The following is a 19,766-nucleotide window of genomic DNA, read 5'->3' as shown; positions in this document are numbered from 1 at the left end:
GCTTCTCCTGTGTGAAAGGAATAGTGTGACTTGTTAGGAATCCAATCTCCAGCTTATCTCCGAAACGCAGATAAGCGCGAGTGAGCCGAGCTGGACGTGACCTTGGTGCGCGATCGCGTGCGGAAAAGACAAATAGGACCCTGAGTGTTGGCATTAAAAGCCTGAAATGTCGGTGAAGCTTTTAATAAAATGTTAGGTACATCAAATGAGACCTGATTCGTGTCTTTAACACTGGGAAAATACCCTGGTTCCTGGGTCTGACAAATTCCACATGCTCCCCTGGAACATGGACAGGAACATGGAACGGTACTGGCGTGATCTCGGGAACTTTTTCATTGTCCAGATTCATCTTCAATCACGGTTGTTTAATCAAGTTTATTAAGAGAAACATCCTTTGAAAAAGAATAAAAAACGAACAAGTTTTTGAAGAAAGTGCAAGTGTATGAAGAAAAGAAAAGAAACGCTATAGAACACAAGGTTTCAGGAAAAAAAAAAACAGAATTGCAGATCAACACAACAATTAGAACATACAAAAAATACTGTTAACATGAAACCTTGTTTCATTGAAGAGGAACGAGAGGCTGTAGCGTAACAGTGTAAAATAGTGTACACCTGCGTCGGATCAGCACACAGGCCGTCGCGTCGCGGTGAAGAGCTTCCTGAACAGGCAGAACGGTGTTATGGTTCGAGGTCGCCGAACTTACAGCGCTTTCCAGTCTATTGGCTTTTTCCCAGATTTCAGGAGGAGCTCGTTAGTCTTCGAGAAGTGTTTGCACCCAAAGAAGCCGCGGTGTGCGGAAAGCGGGGACGGGTGAACTGCTTGGAGGACGTGGTGTCGTTTCTGCAGGAAAAAAAAAAATGTGAAGGTCATCAACAGTCAGACTTCGACCCTGTTTATTGTACTGGAACCTTAACATGCACCAAAAGCTCTGCCTTATGTAACATTTATGGAAAATTCGTTTAAACGAGTAAGCTACAATACTGACAAAAGTATCGGGACACCTGACTGTTCCATCTGTGCGTTATGTGGGTCTTTTCCAAATTGTTACCACAAACATGGAGGCCCATATACTGTCTAGTAGGAGACCAAAACCTGTTCCTCTACAAAGCCAGCTCCATGAACATATGCTTACCATAGGTTGGAGTGGAAGATCTCCTGCCTCAGAGCTCAGACCTCAACCCTACCGAACACCTTTGGCCTCGCAAAAAGGGTGCGCAAAAAGAAGCACATACCGATCTTATAGTCAGGTGTCCACAAACCTTTGCCTCTATAATGTATAACAGGCTTCAAATTTCAGTTCTCAATAATAATAATAAAAGAAAATTTCAACGCAACCCACCCTATCGATCGCGGCGCCTTTCTTCTGCGCGTACGCGCCCCACAGCATGAAGACCAGGCCGTCCAGGTTGGTGCTGAGCCACTGCACCACGGCGTCCGTGAACGTCTCCCATCCTTTGTCTTTGTGCGAGTTGGCCTGATGCGCTCTCACCGTCAACACGGCGTTTAGCAGCAGAACCCCTGCGGAGTCACCGAGAGACACACAGTTTTCGCTTTTCACTTTCGATAATAATAATAATCTCACGAAACCTTTTCCTGGATGTTGTTTAGGACAGAACGAGGAGGAAATATGCAAAGTGTATATAGCAGTAGGAGTAAATATGTCCAGGAAACAATCTGCGAGTGACCTTTTGCGCCATTTCATGTCCTCTCGGGTAAATAAAAACAAAGATCAGATCGATCCATCTAGCCGTCTATCCGCCCGTCTATCTATCCACCTCTGTATTTCAGTCTAACAAGACAGACCCGTGGTAACAGTCGCATCAAACCACCCACAAGTAATAAATGGAATAGAATCTGTGTGAACACACGCAGGAAAGAACCTCTGACGGGAAATTGTGTTCCTACGCCTACAAATGGTGAAAAATCCAATAAAAATGTTGCGGATGAAAAATGATGGCAGCTCAAATTTTTGTACCGCGGAGACGTAAATGCAGAAGAAATATATATTGACAATATGTCCAGACCAATTCAGATGCATTGGGGGGAAATATGGATATACTGTCCAACAATTTTGAACCTATTGTCTATATTTTCCACGCATCTGATTTCATCTCTTGAAAAATGGACATGTCCAGATGAATTCCAATGTATGGGGAGAAATTTGAACAATATGTCCATGAACTCATGCATTGTGTATATATTAGGGGTGGCACGGTACATGGAAAAACACCCGAACCGTTCGGTTCGCTTGTCTCGGTTCGGTTCGTGTGGTTCGACGCATGCGCAATGTAGCCCCGTGCTCAGTTTCGCCTCAGACAGTTTCACGCGAACATACATATAGACAGTAAAAGTTGAGTAAGGAGTGCTGCAGAAATGGCAAGTGGAGGAGATAATGAAGGCTGCACGGAGTTGGCGGATGCACCCGCGTCGTTCAAATCCGGTGTGTGGGAACATTTTGGATTTCATGTTACTTACGATGACAACGGAAAAAAAACAGAACTGCAACTGTGTGCAAGCATTGTGCAAAATGCATTCAATATGCTAATGGCAACACTTCTAATATAACAGTTTATTTGAGAAGACATCACACCATTGTGTCGATACAAACAGCACAAACAGGAGAGAGCCGGTTAGGAAACAACTTCTACTGTCCGCAGCATTTAAGCAGCCTCTCAGTGAGAAGTCGAACAGGGCAATAGCCGTAACTAAAGCATTGGGGATGTTTATAGCAAAAGATATGCAACCGTGCAGCGTGATTGAGTGTGAAGGATTTCGTCAGCTGATGAATGTACTCGCGCTGCGGTTTAATATTCCCTCTCGCCAACACTTTTTTTTTGGCAAATAAACGAAAAGCATGTCATCAACAATGTCTTCTCCCTTGCTGTATCAAAAGCTCACCTAGCTTTTACTCAGAGATGCTCCCAATAATGTGCTTAAAGTCAAGTCAAATTCAGTTAGTGCATGATTACATTACAAACATGTTAATACTGTACCCTAAATTGTGGATAATTAAGCTAATAAGATATATATCAAATGCTGAAGGAAATTTCTAAAGTGTTGAAGATTAAAAGAAAAAATAACAACAAGAACCGTACAGAACCGAAAACCGTGACCCTAAAACCGTGATACGAACCAAACCGTGGGTTTTGTGAACTGTGCCACCCCTAGTGTGTATGTATGTGTATGTATATATATATATATATATATATATATATATATATATATATATATATATATAAATTTGCAAAGATTTCAAACAAACTTCTTTCACGTTGTCTTTGTGGGATATTGTTTGTAGAATCTCGAGAAAAATAATGCATTTAATCCATTTTGGAATAAGGGTGCAACATAAAATGTGATAAAAAGTAAAGTGCTCTGAATACTTTCCAGATGCACAGAAAACATGGACTATACGATCCAATGAACTCAGATTTGACATTTTTTGGTCCTGTAATCAAGCAAAAAACTAAAGAAGGTTCTTTTTTCCCCCATTTAAAAAAAACAAGGTCACCCTCAGAATGATGATGTTCTTCTAAATATTCGGTGCATGATTGTTAGTTCGAATCCTATACCGCAAGCCGGTGTCCAAACTGAGGGACATTTATACAGAAATAAACTGAGAGTGTGTAATTAACTGGAGTGGGAAGCAACCTGAGTATCTGTACTTTCAAACAGTTTCATTTCATTTTAAATGTGCAACACCCGACATCTCACTGTTCAGGAAACAACGCAAAACAAAACAAAAGGTTCTGATGAGTGTTTGGGTGTCACACTATGAAAATCTCTATCCTCATATAAAGGTCTGATTTTAAAGTCCACTCAAAAGTGAGAAATTTGTGGCGTATGTTATTCACGTAGATGTATAAAAGGAGGAGTTTTGCTAGTAGATGTGGCTATTGGTAGAGGACTCTGATGGTAGATTTAGTCCAAATGTTAAACTAAACTAAACACATTTCTATCTGCAGTAACATGGACAAGTATTGGGATGCCTGACTTTTCCACCCATATGGTTCATTACCAAAGTGTTACCACAATGTTGGAGGCACACAAATGTATAAGACGTCGCTGGATGAGGTAAGGAGGACATTTTTCCTCCACATGATCTAGGAGACCCAAACCTGTTCCAGCATGACAATGCCAGATCCATGAAAATATTTGGCATTAAAGATCTCCTGCTATAGAGCTCTGAACTCAACTCGATTGAACACCTTTTAAGATGAATTTCTCACACTGACTGCACACCAGGCCTCCTCACCTTACCTACATCAGTACCCAACTTAAAATCTCCACAACTTTATGACCATTTTCCCAGAAGAGTCAAACCTCACCTTGCTTCGCCCATCCTGTCAGATCTCCGTGGCCTGGATGCTGGAAGCCTTTGATGTCCGACTCCAGTTCTTTATACATGTTCACCAAACTGCAACACATTACACACATCATATGAACCTCATTGCTCAAGATATATAGCGATTACGAAACACTGCAATGAGAAACTTCAGATCGGAGTTCGGATGAATTGCATCATAGACTCGATCTGATGAAGGTATCTGATACGGCCGGGTGGTTTACAGGCCTGGATCGAGTTCAAACTGAAAAAAAAAAAGGGGATTAAAACACATGATAGAAACTGATTTTTAAACTCCATCTCTAACATGAGCAAAAGATTAAGCAAGAGGAAGAGGAAGAGGAAGAGAGAGAGAGAGAGAGAGAGAGAGAACAAGGGAGAGATGTAGGGAGAGAGAGAGAGGAAGGAAGGGGAGAGAGAGCACGGCAAAGAGGAAGGAAGGGAGGAAGGGAAAGAAAGAGAGAAAGTGTACAAGCTTGTTCATGAAAAGCAGTGCAAGTTAGAGTGCGAAAAATAAAAGATCTTGGAAGCGAGAGAGATCGTTGAAAGAGAGTGATAGATGCATCCGGGTAGATCTAAAAAAACACAGCCAAGTTGAAGGAAAGCGTTTTTTTAACGAACGGACGAAGAGGTTGAGTTTGTTGCTGCAGGAACCCCAACATTATCAGGGTTGTTTGCTGTATGAACCAAAGGTATTTGTACAAATAGAGCAAAAACAAACAAACAAACAAAAAAAAAAAAACCACATGGACGTAGTCTATGGGAAAGCGAGAACCAAGAACAAATGAGGGAGAGACAGGGAGATACACACAATGTACACAGGTTATTTGTTCATTTCCCAGTGAAGAGAAGAGAAGCCTGAAGAACAAAAATAAAAATAAAAAATCTACTTAAAGCACAAATTCTGCTCTCTGCCGCTATCGGACACTGCGTTATTCATAAACCACATCGTTTTACATGAGAAAAGAATGTAGTCAGGCAGCCCTTAAACGTGACATAAATACTGAATTATGAAATCGGGCCCAAGACTTGCCTTGGTGGAGGTGGGACAGGTCTCTGCACGCTGAAACACAAGCCATGAGCCTGATTCGGACCGTGGTATGGATCCTGACCGAGAACAACCACCTTCACCTAGCAAAACCAAGCCAAAAAAAAAAAAGTGATTTTTATTTCCCCTCACTTTACTGCTGGGTTGCCAGATCTCCCACATATGGGACTAAATAAAGAAGCACATACCAATCTTAGAATCAGGTTCCTACAAACTTTTGCTCCTATAATCTTATATATATATATATATATATATATATATATATATATATATATATATATATATATATATATATATACACACGACATAATATGAAACAACAGGAACTCCACAACAGTAAAATGTGCAGAAAATGTGCAGTTTCAACATTTGTTTCGAAACTTGTGGTTCAAGACATTTGTAACACATCATGAGGTAGAAAAAAAAAATTTAAGAAAAAGGGCCTCATTTATCAGATTCCACTTCAGCACCTGGTGAGTTTCAAGTGTCAAGAGGAAATGTGGATCAGTATGGTATTTATTTATTTTTCATCATTTGTTGTGTAGCTTGTGGAGATTTGTACTCATTCCAGTTTTTCCTGCTACCACATCCAAAGACATCCTACACGATTAAAAGTAGACAGAGTTATTTTTGCTGATTAATCTGCACCGATAGTCGATTGGTTGAACAATCGGCAAAAATCCATTTTGATAGTTTTTCCCGGGTTGCATTATACAATACGAGGGCGACCTCTAGAGGTTAATCACTGACAGCACGTGCTCTTTAATTGAAGGTTCTTTTTTTTTTTGGATGTTACTTTTTTGTTACAGTTTGAATGCTTGTCTTTGATTTTTTTTCTGAATATTTATTAACAGTCATATTTATTTCGTTTAGCACATTTTCATGATTCAGTAGCATTTTTTATTTTTTTTTTACTAAAGTTCAGTACTACATTATCTATCGGTAAAATTCAACCTCGGTCAACCGCTACATACGAATCTGCGGCTCCAAATTTGAGGTAACAGTTTGGGGTAGAAACACGTGGCTTGAAAAGTGAGGTCCCCCAATACTTTGTCCAGATAGTGTTGATGTAGGAACACAAGTTATTTCAAATATGGTTAAAGGTCGAGAAAGAAAAATTCAAGCTCATCATAATAATGAAAAATAGGGGAACAGGAGAGAAAGAATATGGTGGAGAAGGAGAGACACGGTTGTGTTGGAAGAGTTGGAAATGGGATCCTGCTCAGGGAAAATCCTGCAATCACAACCCTGGACTTTTCTACTATTTTGGGATCTTACACCAAATTGGTGTGGAATCGTATCCATGTTATTAGTTTGTGTGTCAGCCGTTTACATTTTATTGACCAGACGAATACATTTGTTCGTCCCCAGATTTATCCATCAGGCCATCATCAGTGTGTCCTACATTTGAAAACTCACATCTTCAATCTTGCACATCTGTGTCCAGGTGAACACCTGCTCCAGAGGTGGATACACAGTGTGTTTCTGCCTCTCATCATCCACAAAGTTCAGTAACTAAAGTGGAAAAAATACAGTTAAAGAAGAAAGAGTTGTTAAAAAAGAGTAAGAGAAAAAAAAACAAGTCATGAAAACCCCTGATCACCGATGTGAAGTAGTTCTTGTTGAACTCGGCACCCAGAGCGCGGCTCCAGCTCTCCCCGACACCCGCAGGCCCGCGGCGGGACGACAGGCGCTCAAGAGCCGCCGCTTTGTTTCGGGCGATCCGCTCGAGCTGCTCCGGACTCAGCGGCTCGTCGTCACCTCTTTCAACTTTCAGCTTCTTCCCCTGGGACGAGATGGTTGTGTGTTTAGTGCAGTTCCACCAGCGCGTCCACAAAACAATCACACACGGCGGGTGGAGGAAACGCGGCTCCGCGCGCAACAGCGCCACCATCGTCGTCATCATCATCATCTACATCAACTTTATCTCCGGAGACCCGCAGCGCTATAACGCACGCGCGAGCGCGCGCTCCCTCACACGTGCACCGCTGAACCGGAAGTTAATTGTTTTTGTTTTTATTTTATTTTACTATATTTTATATATATATATATATATATATATATATATATATATATATATATAAATAATGTGCTGTTTTTCAGGAAATATAATTACTAAATATTGATTCGATTTGCTTTTTACTTAATTCATTTAATATCTTCATTTTGTTACAAATATTTATCTATTTTTAAAAGAATTTGTACTTTACAGCATTTTCCTCACACCTGCTTCAAACATTTGCACATTACTGTGAGCATATATGTATTTACATGTATATAACTTTCATTTTTATAAAGCATAAATGAAGAGATATAAAATATACAGACAAAAGTATAAATAATTAGGGTCCAAATACTGAATAAACCAATAAATAAATAAATAAATAACCTGATAAAAAATAATATCATAGATTTAAAAAAGGAAATGTTTATAACTTTCTTTAGGCATATTAATTTTTTTTATCTATATATATAATACTAAATGGCAGTTCATACGTTTAATTATTAATTATATGTATGGGGGAAAAATGAATTTAAAATTGTACACAATTTCTTTTCTATCAAGAACTTTTGGTTTTATTGACGTATGAGGTCGCATCTACATCCGGGTCACATCTTCCGCGGGAAATTTTCAGCGCTTTGGTTTTTTTTTTTATAATAAATTTAATGAACAGTTCGAGAAAATGCGTTTTTTATGGATCTAAAGTGTAAAAACGTGTGATGCGTCTGTTAAAGAGTAAGAACAATGTGATTGGTATTAATATCGCTATACCGGCGTGTGGACTCACGTGGGCCACGTGTTCTCTGCCTTTCAGCTCATCGAGTTCTCGCTTCTTCCCTGCAGGAGAGAAAAAAGACTTGATGCTCTTCTGTCCGATCATCTTTCACGATCAGTGTGTACCAACCGGTCCGTAAGTGTGTGTGAGTGAGAGACTCTGGTGTTGCCCAACTTTCTCAACTCGCGCCTGAAAATTGTGTCAGCCAATAAGAGAGCAGCACGAGCGCCCACCTTCCTGTACAAACACAAGAGAAAGTTTTTACTATATAATAATAATAATAATAATAATAATAATAATACTTTATTTTCCCCAAAAGTGTGAGTAGTGAAAGTGTTTCAAATAATTATTGTTTGGAAATAATTATTTAATGGTATCTATCTATCTATCTATCTATCTATCTATCTATCTATCTATCTATCTATCTATCTATTAACATGATCTATCTATCTATCTATCTATCTATCTATCTATCTATCTATCTATCTATCTATCTATCTATTAACATGATCTATCTATCTATCTATCTATCTATCTATCTATCTATCTATCTATCTATCTATCTATCTATCTATTAACATGATCTATCTATCTATCTATCTATCTATCTATCTATCTATCTATCTATCTATCTATTAACATGATCTATCTATCTATCTATCTATCTATCTATCTATCTATCTATCTATCTATCTATCTATCTATCATCATCTATTAACATGATCTATCTATCTATCTATCTATCTATCTATCTATGGTCTATTGTGAAGGGTAGAGCAGAAATATCCAATAGATGGCGATAGTCTTTGTGGTGATGGCTGGAATGAATAAAAGAGAGAAGAAGAGCAGGAACAGTCATATGCTTTATAGAGTGGGACACATATAGAGCTGCTTTGATAAAGACATCCACATGTAGGACACCTTGTGATGTTTGTATGAAGATACAACAGTATCGTTGCCATCATGATGTCTTTTGATATATGATACAGGGGCCAGGATGAGCAAAGAAGGAGCAGTGTGTGTGGAACCCAACACACCTGAGAACCAGCATCTGGAACTGCTGTGTACAGGGGAGTTGCGTGAGGCTGTAGATGAGGAGGATGAGTTCCCACCTCCCATCCCCTGGCAGAAGATTGAGGCGCTGGGGCTCGACTGTGATTACGGCTTACTTTTCTCCCAAGAAGAAGCAAACAGGCTTTTTCTGCAGCTGGAGGACGAGGTGGAGTACTTTACAGGTACACGTGGCCTTCGAAACGACGTCGAATTCGATCATGTCCCCACAACGTGCACATAGAAAATGTGTTTCACTGCTAACTAGGGTAATAAACAGATCTAAAATCAATCTCTGGTGGACAAAATAATCGGATCGGAATCAATATATTGTAGAAAATAATAGATAATTGAATAAATACAACATAGAATACAAAAGACACAAGAAACGTTGAAATAATCGCGTCAAAAGCGTGTGTACAACAAAATGCCTATTCATTTAGACTGCAATATAAATACATGTTTATTTCTGAGGTAAATATTTAGCCGAGACACAATCATAAACAAAAACATGTCCACTTTCAATCCGTAATAAAGGACGTATAAACACCATCTTCGATACCATATGATACAAATATAGACTTCACAATGAAACGATTTTGAATTTCGAAGTCTGGATATCAGTAGACTGGATATTAGACTAGCTGTTAGAATAAATATTAGATGTTTAACTGGATGTTAGATTAGATGTTATATTAGATGTTAGACTGGATATTAGATTAGATGTTAAATTTAATATTAGATTGGATGTAAGATTAGATGTTATTAGATATTAGATTAGATGTTAAATGAGATATTAGACTGGTTGTTAGATTAGATATTATATTAGATGTTAGACTGGATATTAGATTAGACGTTATATTAGATTAGATGTTAAATTAGATGTTATACTGGATTCTAGATTAGATGTTAAATTTAATATTAGATTGGATGTAAGATTAGATGTTATTAGATATTAGATTACATGTTAAATTAGATGTTAGACTGGTTGTTAGATTAGATATTATATTGGATGTTAGACTGGATATTAGATTAGATGTTAAATTAGATGCTGGACTGGATGTTAAATTAGATGTTAGACTAAATGTTAGATTAGATGTTAGACTGAATGTTAGACTGGGTTTTAGATTAGATGTTAGACTGAATGTTATATTGAATGTTAGATTGGATGTTAGACTGGGTTTTAGATTAGATGTTAGACTGAATGTTAGATTAGATGTTAGACTGAATGTTATATTGGATGTTAGATCAGATGTTAGATTGGATGTTAGGGCACTGATCATTGTAGGATTTTGATGACTGTGTGATTAAATGTATAGAAAAAATCGTATGAAACATTAATAATACCTTTTGATTTTGCCTCTGTTTTCTCTAACCAACGCATCATAATTCACATTTTGTTCTACAATTGCAAACCAAACACAAATGAACACACTGAACACTGACCACACGCCGCATGATATTGAAAAAATAATCAATGCAGTTTCTTAAATTCAGAAATCAATAATCAAATACAATGAAAGTTTTGCATGTATTCATTAATTAAAGCTTAAACGACAAATTCTATAAAAATCACAATCATTTCTTCTGTCGTGTGCTTTTGCCCTCACCATGTTGATGTACGTGACATCACTCATGGTCTTCGAGGTGAACAAGCGAAGGTGCAGGTGTTTGGGAAGATGCACAGCGTCCCCCGGAAGCAGGCGACATATGGAGATAAAGGACTGGTGTACTCTTTTTCTGGAGTGCATCTCGCAGCCAGGGTCTGGACCCCGACCCTGGAATACATCCGTAACGCCGTCACCGGTGCCACAGGACACACTTTCAACTTCGTCCTGATAAACAGGTGATTCTTTTCTGAAAATGTTCAAAAACGATATGACGTAGAGCACACATAGGACCGATATTCTGTCTCTCCTCAGGTACAAAGACGGTCAGGATCACATCGGGGAACACAGGGACGACGAGCGCGAGCTGGACCCTTCCTGCCCCATCGCCTCGGTGTCTCTGGGAGCTGCACGGGATTTCGTGTTCAGGCATAAAGATGCTCGCAAGGAGCCAAAGAAATGTCAGATAGAACCCGTGAAACTGGAATTGGCCCACGGGAGTCTTCTTCTCATGAACCCTCCGACTAACACGTACTGGTACCACAGCCTCCCAGTGCGGAGGAAGGTGAAGACCACGCGCATTAACCTCACCTTCAGACGCATTGTTAGGGGTTGCCAGAAAAGGAAAAAGGACTGACTGTCGAGGTGAATATATTAGCGATCGATGAGGTCACATAAGCTAGAAGGTTTATGAAAATTGGGGCAAATGCAGCAACACAAACATTGTGTAGCTGTGATTATCACTCATATATTCATACTGCATTAGGACTGGGATCCCACATGACCCACAAAAAAGAGAAGAATGTGAAGTGGAGAGGGTTGTTTTTTTTCACTGGTAGTGTGTTGGACCTTCAACTACAGTCCAGTTATTCTTATTCTGGTCAGTTTTAGTAACACAAAATATTTTGGTTAATGGAAAATAACGAAGCAAAACGGTGCGGATCAAAAGTATTGGGACACCTGGCTTCTCCAGCCAAACACTATTGATCTCCATTGGGAGGTTTTCACACTGATTGCCTGCCTTTACTAACACCCTTGTGGTTGAATGAATCTCCACAAGCCCACTCCAAAATCTAGTGGAACATCTTCCCAAAAGAGTGGAGGTTATTAGAAGAGGAAATGGGGACTATATGTGGAATGGGATGTTCAAAAAACAAATCTTATGGTCAGGTGTCCACAAACCTTTATCTATAAAGTGTACAATAAATGAACATGTACAAGTATGCTAGGGATAATGGTATCTATCTATCGGCCTATCTATGATGGATGGATGGATGGATATGGTTAATCCCCACATACTCTACTAGGAACACAAAAAAATCTAATATTTCAATCAACGATCCTTTAATGGAACCACACGGCAGTTTGATGGTCTAGTGAACAAAAGACCAGCTTCGAGTTTATTTAAAGGAAATGTAATTTTTTTTTTATTTCTTTTTTTTATATATAAAAACCAAAAAACTACATGTGGAATAAATAAAATGAAACACAACCATACTTCTGTACAAGACATTTCTAAAGCAGAGTGAAAAATAATGGTCCCAATGAGTACATTTTTCCGCTAAAAGGTTCAAAGATTGAACTACGAGAAGGCAATATTTTGGCGAAATATTGTGGCAAAAAAAAAAAAAAGAAAAACAAGAAAAAAAATCAAGTGTAATAACAAAAATGTTATCGTATAAATATATACATATTTTGCAAGCAGACACATCCGAGTGATTCGTGTTATTTTTTTTTGTTTAGGTTTTTTTTTTTTTTGTCTAAAAGTCAGACTTAGTGTTTATACGCCAGCACTGCTGGACTGAGTGTGAGGTATTTGCGCAGCTGTTTATCTGTAACCTGCCTGTTAACATCTAATGAAAATCGCTTTCTTTCCCCCCTCCCCCGAACCCCACAAACCCCCCCCCGGACAACCGCACAAAGCTGGGTCTCGATGGCGGGGCGCTTGCCGGAGAAAGACAAATACTTGATGAATCCGCGGTCAGGATCGACGTCCTCATTGCTTCGTGTGGGTTTGTGGCGCCGTTGAAATGGTGACCTGCATTTCAAAAGCTGTTGTGTTCTGCACCATCACAGTTTTTCGACTGCACTTCGAATAGAAAATGAAACGTTAAACCGGGAGAACGTGGGGGGAAAAAATACTTCCGAGACGGGGAAAAAAATAAACTAAACAAGCTTATTTCTGCGTCACAAGGCACACAACCAAGCAGGACGTATGCTACGAGCTACAGTCTTCACAGCAGACTTTAATCTGGGACTAGTACCACTCACTCACCACCTTAACTGCTCATTTTTCTAGCTATTCAAGGGGGGGGAAAAAAACAACTTTTCAAACTACAGCAGCAGAACCGATCGAATTTCAGCGCAACTAACAGTGTGTTGACCCTCCTGAGCGAAACAAACAAAAAAATCGTGTGTGGGGGGATTGCTCGAGCGTACGCTTTCGAGACGTCGAGTGGCAGTGGAGAAGAAGGAGCAGAACTGAAAAGCGGTGATGTTATGATCAGACTCGGATTGGTGCGACGGGAAAAAAAAACCCTGCATCCAAACCCGGAGTCTCACGATTCCCTTCCTCTGAACTGAAAAGCAACTGTGAGGGATAAAGTTTGTGTGTATTTGAGTGAATTCAAACTGATTACAGATCAGGGAGGAAAAAAAAAAAAAAAGAAGCAACTCGAAAGCATACAGGGAGACGAAAGGGAGATCACTAGAGTGTAACAGTTGGCAAAGACGGTTAGTTGTCTTCTGAGGAGGAGTCCATCTTGCCTTTCTTGCTCGGAGGAGCACCGTCGTCCATATCCTGCGAAGGAAACGAATGTAGAAACAAATAGGGGAAAGAAACACTATTTTTGGTTCGGTACAATGACACAAACTGTGCGTTACCTGAGCAGTTTTGGAGGTGTCTGTGAAGTGTTTTTGCTCTCCCTGTGACTTGCCGTCTCTTTTAGCGGTTGTGGACTCTGACGAGGAATGGTTTGGTCCTGTGACGATTAAAATGCGCATTATTAACAAATAAATGTGCGTTCTTTCAGAATCATTGCTTAATCCTGGGAAAAGCGCCACTCTTCTGGGAAGTTGTTCCACTAGATTGTTGAGATTTCTTCGTTCCACAAGGGTGTTAGTAAAGTCAGAAGTACTGATGTAAGGTGAGGTGAGGAGGCCTGGGGTGCAGTCAGCTTGAAAAATTCACCTCAATAGGGGTTTGAGCTCTGTAGCAGACCGCTCAAGATCTTCCTACCCATGTTAAGCATGCATATCTCCATAGAGTTATCTTTGTGCACAGGGGAATTGTCATAGTGAAACAGGTTTGGGTCTAATAGCAAATGAAAGGAGCATTTTAATGCTACCGTATCCTATAGCAACTGTGTGCCTCCAAGATGGCTGGAAAAGCCAATACTTTTGTCCATATAATGTGTGTTAAAGCAGGAAAAAATGACTGTGTAAAAAAAATGTTTGTTGGAATCGGAATTCCCGGATCGGACCGACCTGTCTTGCTGTCCTGACCAGACGAAGGCTGTTTGCTGGGAAACTGCTCGCTTTTGGCGTCGCCGCTGTCGGTCTGAGGCGTGGCCATGGGTTCAGGGGTGGGGCTCGTGTTGTTACTGGTCTCTTGCTTTAAAGGGGACGAGTCAGCGATGGAGCTCTGGTTACTGTTATCATCTAGGAAATAGGGAGGGGGGAAAAAGGAAGAAAGAAAATAGTCAAGGCCTTTCCTTATATCAACTCTCAAATAGTGTTTTGTTTTCCCCCCAAAAACAATGGAATCAGTGGGCATTTCCGTTTGACCCTTTTATTTTTACAAATATTAATAAAATCAAACCTACGAAGCGACACGCATTAATTCAGTTCTTTCTCCACCGCGTTTCAACCATTAAACGCTCGTTTTACGGATGCGGCAAGTCCCAAATCAAGCACCAAAATCCGCACATCCAGCAATCTAAACGGTCCGTGTGGAAACTAAGGTTCTGTTTCTGTTGTTTGACACAAGTTCTGTTTGGTGCCCTGACGATTTGCGCCATTTCAAACGCCACAATTACTTTTGAACTTTTACAAGAGCTTTTTTTCTGCCCTGTTTGAGCAACTGGCTAAAAGAAAGTGAAGTAATGGGCGCCTGGTATTTCTATGTTGTTTTTTTCCCCTATGTGTTTAATAGACACGAAGTTCTTTAAAAAAACGTGTACCGTTTTTGAATCATTCAATTTAATTTAATAATAAAAGCATTTACAACAGACCAGAACGTGCGATTAATCACGTTAACTGATGACAATTATGCGATTAATCGTGCTTTTTATATATCTATAAATATTTGCCCAAAATATTTGCGCCACTTAAGTGGAAAATAAAATCCCTTCATCGTCTTGCAGTGGAGATTCGTTCCAAAATTCTAGTTTTTTAGATGATTTTTATCATTTATCCATATTGAACACATCCATTTAGGAGTTCAAGAACGTATGAGTGCATTGACATAAACCAGTTATTTACCTTGCAGCCTGTCAGAACTGCTGGTATGAAAAATGAACACATTCTGAGCCAATCAGAATTAAGAATTTATGAAAAAATTCCCCCCCAAATTTGGTCCCTATGCGAGGGTCCAAAACCTAAAATAAATGACAACAGGCACCAAAGCTCAATGGGCTTTCAGTCGGTTTATGGAAGCAGTCAGCTGTGAGATGAGTCAGTTGTGTATGATTACCGTGCATGTCCATCATTCCGGGAGAAGAGCTGTTTTCTGGGGTGGTCACTTCCGAACCGTACTTATCGTCCTTGCCCTTCTTTTTGTTTTTGTTCTTCTGCGAAAGGAAACCAGTAGAAGTTCAGTGTGTGCATTTTCTATTGTTTTTTTCTGTACTTTCAATGTTCAGTATGTATGATTTTCTTTTAGTGACGCTCATTTATGATCGAGATCTTCACGCGAGTATGGAATAATATTCGGTAATAAGCGAGCGCTTGAGCTTCGGCTGAGGAATACGTTTTTGCAGACGAGTGTTTGACTTAATTTATAAATTCCTTCTGGCTAGCTTTCTTCACTTTCCATACTTTAATTAAAGCCCATGATATAAAACGACTTGTTCTCACAAAATGTTCTCACTGGGGCTCCTAGGCCCTGACCGGGTGAACTGGCAATGAGGATGGGTCTCTTAATGAGACTATGAAGCTCTTTTCAATTTGGATCAAAGGAAATTAAATATTCAAAATAGAACACAGAAAATATCTAGTGGTTAAGTTGAGAAAATGTACCATTTTGAACGAGTGTCTTGGAGAAGCAGATTTGTCTACATTTGACTACGTCTACAAATTGTGGAACAATTTCAGAAATGTTCTTCAACATTAAACTGCAAAGACTGTGAATATCTCATCATCGACATAATATGGGAAATCTGGAGAAAAGAACAAGGGTGGAAATCGGTCCAGGATGGGCGTGTTCGTCTGGCCCTCAGGCGGCACTGCATTCAAAACGGGCATGATTCTCGCATGGAAATCACTACATGGGCTCAGAAATACCTCCAGAAATCATTGTCTGAGAACACAGTTCACCGTGTCATCCACAAATGCAGGTTTAAATAATTAAAAGAAGAAGCCATATTTGAATATGGTCCAGAAACCCAGTCGTCTTTTCTGGGCTGAAGCTCATGTAAAATGGAATGAGGCGAAACTGTTCTGTCCTCTGGATTAAAGAGGAGAGGGACTATCCAACTTATTATCAGCATTCAGTTAAAAACCTGCATCTTCAATGGCATGGAAGCATTAGTGCCTATGGAATGGGTAGCTTTCACATCTGGAGAGGCACAAAAGGTATAAACATGTTTTAGAGCAACATAGACTCCCATCAGGACAACGCCTTTTTAGGGACGGCCTTGTATCTTTTTCCAGCAAGACAATGCCAAACTTACTGTATCTATTACAACAGAGCATCTATGTAGGAGAGTCTGGGAGCTAAACTGGCCTGCCAGCATTCCAGTTCTTTCTCCAACGGAAAACATTTGGCACATCATGAAACAAAAAATATGACATAGAAGACCCAGGAGTGTTGAGCACCCAGAATCCTGTATCAGACATAGACTTAACAGATCCCAGACCTACATGTGCTGTTTTTGAATGACGAGTGGTATGCTACACAGTGCTAAATGTAGCGAAATTAATTAAAGAAAATTATAAAAACAAATAACAAAAATGACCTTATTTTTTCCTCAAAACTGTATATTTTTAAACAGTTGATGTTTTCTATTTTCGATTGTAAACAAAATTAGTTTATTAGATTTGCAGATCATTGTTTTCTGTTTTTATTTAAATTTGACCTAGCGTCCCAACTTTCTTGCAATTAGGTGTCTTTTTGGGAATTTACAGAATGTTCATAAACACCGTATTTCTTGTGTAAAAACGTTAGAATTATTTACACACGTGCCCATTCAGTTTCAGTTTATAAATGAGGCCAATTGTACATTAAACCACAACAAATATGCAACAATTCTGTGTAATATAATCTTTGAAATATGTCTTTAAGACTAAAGTTCGCTAAAGGTTGTCCAATGTTAAGAAAAAAACGAGGTTAGCAAGTTGAAGAAAAACACACACACACACACACACACACACACACACTTTCAACTTACATCATCTGGTTTCGGTTCCATCACAGGCACCCATTTGTAGATTCTCAAAGACGTGTCTCCAACCGTCACCCATTTTTTCTCCCTAAGCAGAAGATTTCAGATCGTCATTTTTCACCACATTTTAGAGGATGTATTTCTAACAGCAACATTGAACTGATTTCTTTTTTTTTTGGGCAAAACACCCCTTAGATTTCACCCTTCCAAAAAACATTCTTAAACACAACATACCGTTTACGCATCATTAGACTCCTGGAATCAGAACATATCGCAGATTCTTCTCCTAAATTGCTTTTTCATTGCTGTTGTAACAGAAATTTCCCCAATGTGGGACGAATGATGGTGGATCTCATCTTAAACCAGTACAACATGTGTAAAGTGTCCGTATACTAATGTTGTATACTTCTGCAGTCTATGTGTAGTATACATGTAGCATATTGTCACGCAAGTACACCATATGTAGCTCTCAGCCATATGTACTTTACTTGAAAATTGTTTCAGCCCCTATGCACAACGTCAACTCTATTAAGATATGCTTTACATTGATTAGATTTGTGTAGAAGATCTTGAGTGGCCTGCTACAGAGCTCTAACCTCAACCCTATTGAACACCTTTGGGATGAATTTTTCTGCACCCGAGGCCTCCTCACCTCACATACATCAGTACATGGTTTTTCACACCATTGTGGCTGAATGAAACTGGTGGAACATCTTCCCAGAAGAGTGGAGGTTATTATAACAGCAAATGGAGACTAGATGTGTTTTCGATTTCCGATTGTCCAAAGACGAGACATCTCTCACAAGGACCGCCCCAGAAAAGGAAAAGCAAGAGCTACCTCTGCTGCAGAGGATATATTTGTTAGAATTACCAGACATTGAAGATTAACATAAATTCCTCTCGGTGTTGAAGTGGCACACGTTTCGACACCTTCGTGATCGGACCGTGCCGAACAAACCTAGATATTTTGCACGAGGTGGAGTGAAGGAAAAGCAGCCAACTAGTACTAGACACCCCCAGCCACCCTCGATGGGAAAATGTCGACGGGAAATTGGAAACCATAGGAACCATATTCTGGGTTGTTGAACACGTTTTTTTTTTTTTTTTTTGTGTACTACACAATTCTATACTAGTTTGGGTATCTTCGGTTTTGATGGATGATGTTCGAAATAATAAAAAGAGAAAAAACACTGATGGTGAAGGCGTGACCATGTCTTTTGACGGGCACTGTGTAGGAAAGTGCGCATATACACGCATAGATACATAAATATGTGTGTTTGTAGATCTGATGTCAGATATGAAACAGTTTTAGATGCGGCTATGTGTGTGCGCGAGCGCGCGCCCGCGTGCGTGCGTGCGAGCGTGTGCGCGTGTTTGTTTCAGGCCCCCACCGCCTGTGTCTCATTTTTTGCCTCCAGTTGAACTCCGAGCGCTGAATTTAAAAAGCCGGACCAAAAAAAACATATATACACACACACACACACACACACACACACTAGAGCATTCTGTCTCCGGGCCCCGTGTCTCAGCGCCTCCCCGGTTCCCGAGCGCAGGCATTACAGGCTCAAAGAGACGGAGAGAGAGAGAGAGAGAGAGAGAGAGGAGGGAGGGAAGGAAAAAAACGGCTTCATGTGACTGCGACGAAATGGCTTCTGAGGTTCAACCACGTTTAAACGTGTAAAAAAAGGAAGGACGGAAAAGACGTGAGGACGGAAGACGTCCCCGCGCGCGCGCCGTAGAAAAAAAGGTGCTCTATAAAACTCACCTGAGCGGCGCATCAAAAAAAACCCGTTTTCGTTTGGTTTCATTGTTTCATCGTCTCTCCTCCCCCTCTCTCTCTCTCTCTCTCTCTCTCACACACAGGCTTCCCCCCCTCTTTTACATTCTCTTTTGCTCTTACCATTTTCGTACTTTTTCAATTGCAGCCATGACCCGCTTGATGTCATCTTTCGCCCTGCTCCGGGTCTCGGCGCGCACCGACCTGCCCGACATGACCGCTCTCGGTAACACGGATCTGGGGGGATTTTTCTTTCCGCTCCGCTCCGCCGGCTGCTGGAGACACAATGCGAAACGCGCAGGAGCGAGGCGGACAGAGGGGGGGAAGGGCTTGTGCGCATGCGCGAAGCACAGCAAAAGCACAGTGCCCTTCAAAGCGTTCGAGCCTGAACACACGCCTGATATTAAAATAATAATAAAAAACCTTACAGTTTAATTTTCACATCTCTGTGATCCTTAACACTGAACAATGATATCATATGAACAATTCAATAACAACACTGAAAATAATTAAGTAAATAAATAATAAAATTATACAATAAATGTTTGATTCGAAGCAG

At 40.0% G+C, this 19,766-nt stretch overlaps 3 protein-coding genes across 5 annotated transcripts; 1 reads left to right on the top strand and 2 right to left on the bottom strand.

Moving 5' to 3' along the window:
• Positions 1-360: 360 nt before the first annotated feature.
• On the bottom strand, positions 361-8,372 carry unga (uracil DNA glycosylase a). Of its 2 annotated transcripts, XM_046842448.1 has the most exons (7): positions 8,184-8,372; positions 6,998-7,180; positions 6,814-6,909; positions 5,380-5,477; positions 4,330-4,418; positions 1,341-1,519; positions 361-841 (listed from the first exon to the last, which is right to left on the bottom strand). In XM_046842448.1, the coding sequence occupies exons 1-7, from the start codon at positions 8,274-8,276 to the stop codon at positions 701-703; spliced, it is 879 nt and encodes a 292-aa protein (XP_046698404.1). In that variant the 5' UTR covers positions 8,277-8,372; the 3' UTR covers positions 361-700. The 2 variants fall into 2 exon arrangements, with proteins under 2 accessions (XP_046698404.1, XP_046698403.1); XM_046842447.1 differs by lacking the exon at positions 8,184-8,372 and having other exon boundaries at positions 6,998-7,368.
• Positions 8,373-8,992: 620 nt separating this feature from the next.
• On the top strand, positions 8,993-12,325 carry alkbh2 (alkB homolog 2, alpha-ketoglutarate dependent dioxygenase). Its single transcript, XM_046842002.1, has 4 exons — positions 8,993-9,083; positions 9,161-9,406; positions 10,869-11,067; positions 11,144-12,325. Exons 2-4 carry the CDS (start codon positions 9,169-9,171, stop codon positions 11,463-11,465), a joined length of 759 nt encoding a protein of 252 aa, XP_046697958.1. The 5' UTR covers positions 8,993-9,083; positions 9,161-9,168; the 3' UTR covers positions 11,466-12,325.
• On the bottom strand, positions 12,156-19,766 carry bcl7a (BAF chromatin remodeling complex subunit BCL7A). 2 transcript variants are annotated; one of them, XM_046842003.1, is made up of 6 exons: positions 19,342-19,766; positions 17,437-17,518; positions 15,522-15,618; positions 14,315-14,488; positions 13,712-13,809; positions 12,156-13,628 (listed from the first exon to the last, which is right to left on the bottom strand). In XM_046842003.1, exons 1-6 carry the CDS (start codon positions 19,545-19,547, stop codon positions 13,563-13,565), a joined length of 723 nt encoding a protein of 240 aa, XP_046697959.1. In that variant the 5' UTR covers positions 19,548-19,766; the 3' UTR covers positions 12,156-13,562. The 2 variants fall into 2 exon arrangements, with proteins under 2 accessions (XP_046697959.1, XP_046697960.1); XM_046842004.1 differs by having other exon boundaries at positions 19,331-19,560.

This window comes from Silurus meridionalis, chromosome 27 (genome assembly GCF_014805685.1).
Source record: "Silurus meridionalis isolate SWU-2019-XX chromosome 27, ASM1480568v1, whole genome shotgun sequence".
Classification (NCBI taxonomy): Eukaryota; Metazoa; Chordata; class Actinopteri; order Siluriformes; family Siluridae; genus Silurus; species Silurus meridionalis.
This window is presented reverse-complemented; position numbering and strand designations above follow the sequence as displayed.